The 2,914-nt window shown below is 45.8% G+C and overlaps 1 protein-coding gene across 1 annotated transcript in view; it reads right to left on the minus strand.

Annotated features, from left to right (window-relative positions):
- KLHL6 (kelch like family member 6) overlaps positions 1-1,899 on the minus strand; it is an 88,466-nt gene extending 86,567 nt beyond the window's left edge. Inside the window, exon 1 of the mRNA XM_007935909.2 lies at positions 1,613-1,899. Within this exon, the coding sequence (XP_007934100.1) occupies positions 1,613-1,899 (287 nt within the window). The remainder of the gene's footprint in view (positions 1-1,612) is intronic.
- Positions 1,900-2,914: the final 1,015 nt, after the last annotated feature.

The following is a 2,914-nucleotide window of genomic DNA, read 5'->3' on the forward strand; positions in this document are numbered from 1 at the left end:
CCTAAGTTCCCAAAATACCTCCTTCGTCCACTTTGCCCTTAGGGACTGGTTCCCACCATGTCCAGGCTGTTATGGAAAACACTGGATCCAGCTGTGTTCACTGGGTTCCTGACCCCTCCCACAGTCCTACCCCCAGGGACCTGCTTATGGCAAACACTCAATAAATGACACCTAGCTGGCATAGTGATGAGGCACTTAACTGATAACCGGAAGGTCAGTGGCTCAAACCCACCAGCTGCTCCATGGAAGGAAGACAGGGCGATCTACTTGTAAAGATTTATACAGCCTTGGAAACCTAAATGGGGGTTCGTAAACGACTCGTTAGCAGTGAGTTGTAGTTGAGCTGAACCAAAACGAGGTACGTGTTCAGTGGTAGAATTCTCACCACCCACATTGGAACCCCAGGTTCGATTCTTAGCCAGTGTGCCTCGTGCAGCTACCACCGTCTGTCAATGGAGTCTTAAACACAGCTCTGATGCTGAACAGATTTCAGTGAAACTTGCAGACAAACTAGAAAAAATGACCTGGTAATAAACTTCTGAAAATCAGTTGGTGAAAACCCTGTGAATCACAGCAGACCAATCTGCAGCTGATTATGGGGATAGTACAGGACCGGTTGTTTCATTGTGCAGGGGGTTACCAGGGGTCGAGCCAACTGAACTGGCCACAAGCCCAATCAGGTGAAGAATTTCCACAAAGCATCTACAATATGCTAGGCACTGTGTGACATCCTTTTCCCTTTCAAATGTAATTCTCCCAACAATCTTGAGAAGCACTCATCCTTGCCCACCCTCTTACACATGACAAAAAAGAAACTCAGAGCATTAAGTGATTTTCCTCCAGTCACACAGTTAGGAATTTACAAAGCGGATGAAATCCCTATTTCCTGACTCCACGTCTTCCTACTGTGAGTTCACACATCCATTGTGTCTAGGGCCTCGGGCTTCTAAGGAACCTCTGTAACTGCTCTTCAGTCCCTTCCCACCAACCCCCTGCACACACCCAACCAATTGTCACTGAGTCGATTATGACTCATCAGGACCCTGTAGGACAGAGTAGACCTGCCCTGTGGGGTTGCTTTATGGAAGCAGACTGCCACATCTTTCTCTCATGGAATGGTTGGTGGGTTCAAACTGCTGACCTTTCAGTTAGCAACCAAGGTCTTAAGCACTGCACCACCAGGGCTCCTTGCACAGACCCAGAAGCTCCTAGTCTTTAGTAAGTTATTTTACAACTAGAAAAGAGGGGCCACCTCCTTTTATTCTACCTCTGTTGATGAGCAAAGACAACATCATATTTCCAACATGTTAGTCAGACTTAACAAGAAAAAAAAACGATTTAAGTAAATTTTCCATCCTCTGGAATAAGGATACATCCACAGAAGGTTCACTCTCATATGAATTTTACTTCTAAATAATATTAATCTTTTTTGTAATGTGGCCTAAATCCTGCAATTTAAGGTTCTATGGCTTTTTTTCTTGTCTGTTAAGAAGACACACAAACCTTAATAGATATATAAACCATAAATACAACATCTTGGGCTCTCACACCAACATAGGTTTTTTTCCTTGCAACTTGCACCCAATTTGACTCTGGTCCTGGGTGTTCTAACCTGAAATAGTTGCTGGCCGCAGCAAGCACCACGCGGTGGCAGGAGAATTCCTGGATGTCCACACACAAGATGACATCTGTGAGAGCGTTTTCCAATCGGAGGGTTTCTAGGCCATTCTGAAGAATTAAGGAGAGTCCGGTGTCGTCAAATTTTACCTTATCCCCGTTTAAGATTTCTACCAGTTCCCCCCTTTTCTGGGTGGGTTCATCTGTAGAAAGGGCCAGAGGCCCTTCCAAACTCTTCTCTACCACGTCACCCATGGTCCAAGCGCCCCTTTGTCCTGCCATCAACCTCCAGACTGAAGGAGTGCCCAAGTTTCAGTCAGGTCACATTGCAGAAGCGGAGCGGATTTCCTGTGCTGGGCCCTCCACTTATCACCAGCTGTCACACACACATAACAGGAAGTCTCGCACTTTCTCATCCTGTTACTACAAATACTGGCAACTTCCATTCTTCTTTTTGTGCATTATCACAGGGTTAGAACCTACTTAGAATGGGCGTGTAGGAGGGGCTCTAGGAGAAAGAGGTGGCTTCTCAAAATTTGCTATCAGCGCCATGTGGTTATTTTGGTCCATCTCCCACCTCATATCCGTGAGCAGGAAGTCTCCGGTTCTGGTTATTACATTTGCAGTCCTGGTGCTTCTATGACCCAAATTGTCGCTGATGTAATGGGGACAGTCTGCAATTCTCCCCTCCCTCCTCTGAGGAGTCTGAGACACCAGGATGAGTCTCCACTCAATCCCTTGGGAACTTTGGGAAACTCACTTAATCTCTGGCATTCCTTATTCTAGTAGCATTACACAACTTCTATCTGCTCCCCCACTGCTCAAAGGAAACAGTGCCATGGCAAACATTAACCATCTACTGAAAATGTCTATTGTTTCAGAAGTTCCTCTGGGGACAGGGAAGAAATGGTCTCCAGAACTCCACCCCCAAGGTCTTCTCTCTTAGATGGCAAATCAGAGTAGAACATCAGATCACCCCAGCAAATCGCCAATTGGCCTGAACTCACTCACCATCTACTGATCACGCCTCCAATGTTGGATCATAATGTATTTCTGCAGGTCTGAGTTCAATGGTAATAACTATCTTTCATTGTTGTTGCGGTTGGCCCCTGATTCATGGCGACTCCATGAACAACAGAATCAGATGTTATGACACCTTTTCATTGGCTGATTTTGGGAAGTACGTTACCAGGCCTTTCTTTCTCATCTGTCTTAATCTTGAAGCTTTGCTGAAATCTGTTAGCAGCTTAGTAACACCAAGCCTCCTCTGACAGTCAGGTAGATGACAGCTGGGCTG

This window comes from Orycteropus afer, unplaced genomic scaffold, assembly GCF_000298275.1.
Source record: "Orycteropus afer afer isolate SDZICR_OR568_19922 unplaced genomic scaffold, OryAfe1.0 scaffold00032, whole genome shotgun sequence".
NCBI lineage: Eukaryota > Metazoa > Chordata > Mammalia > Tubulidentata > Orycteropodidae > Orycteropus > Orycteropus afer.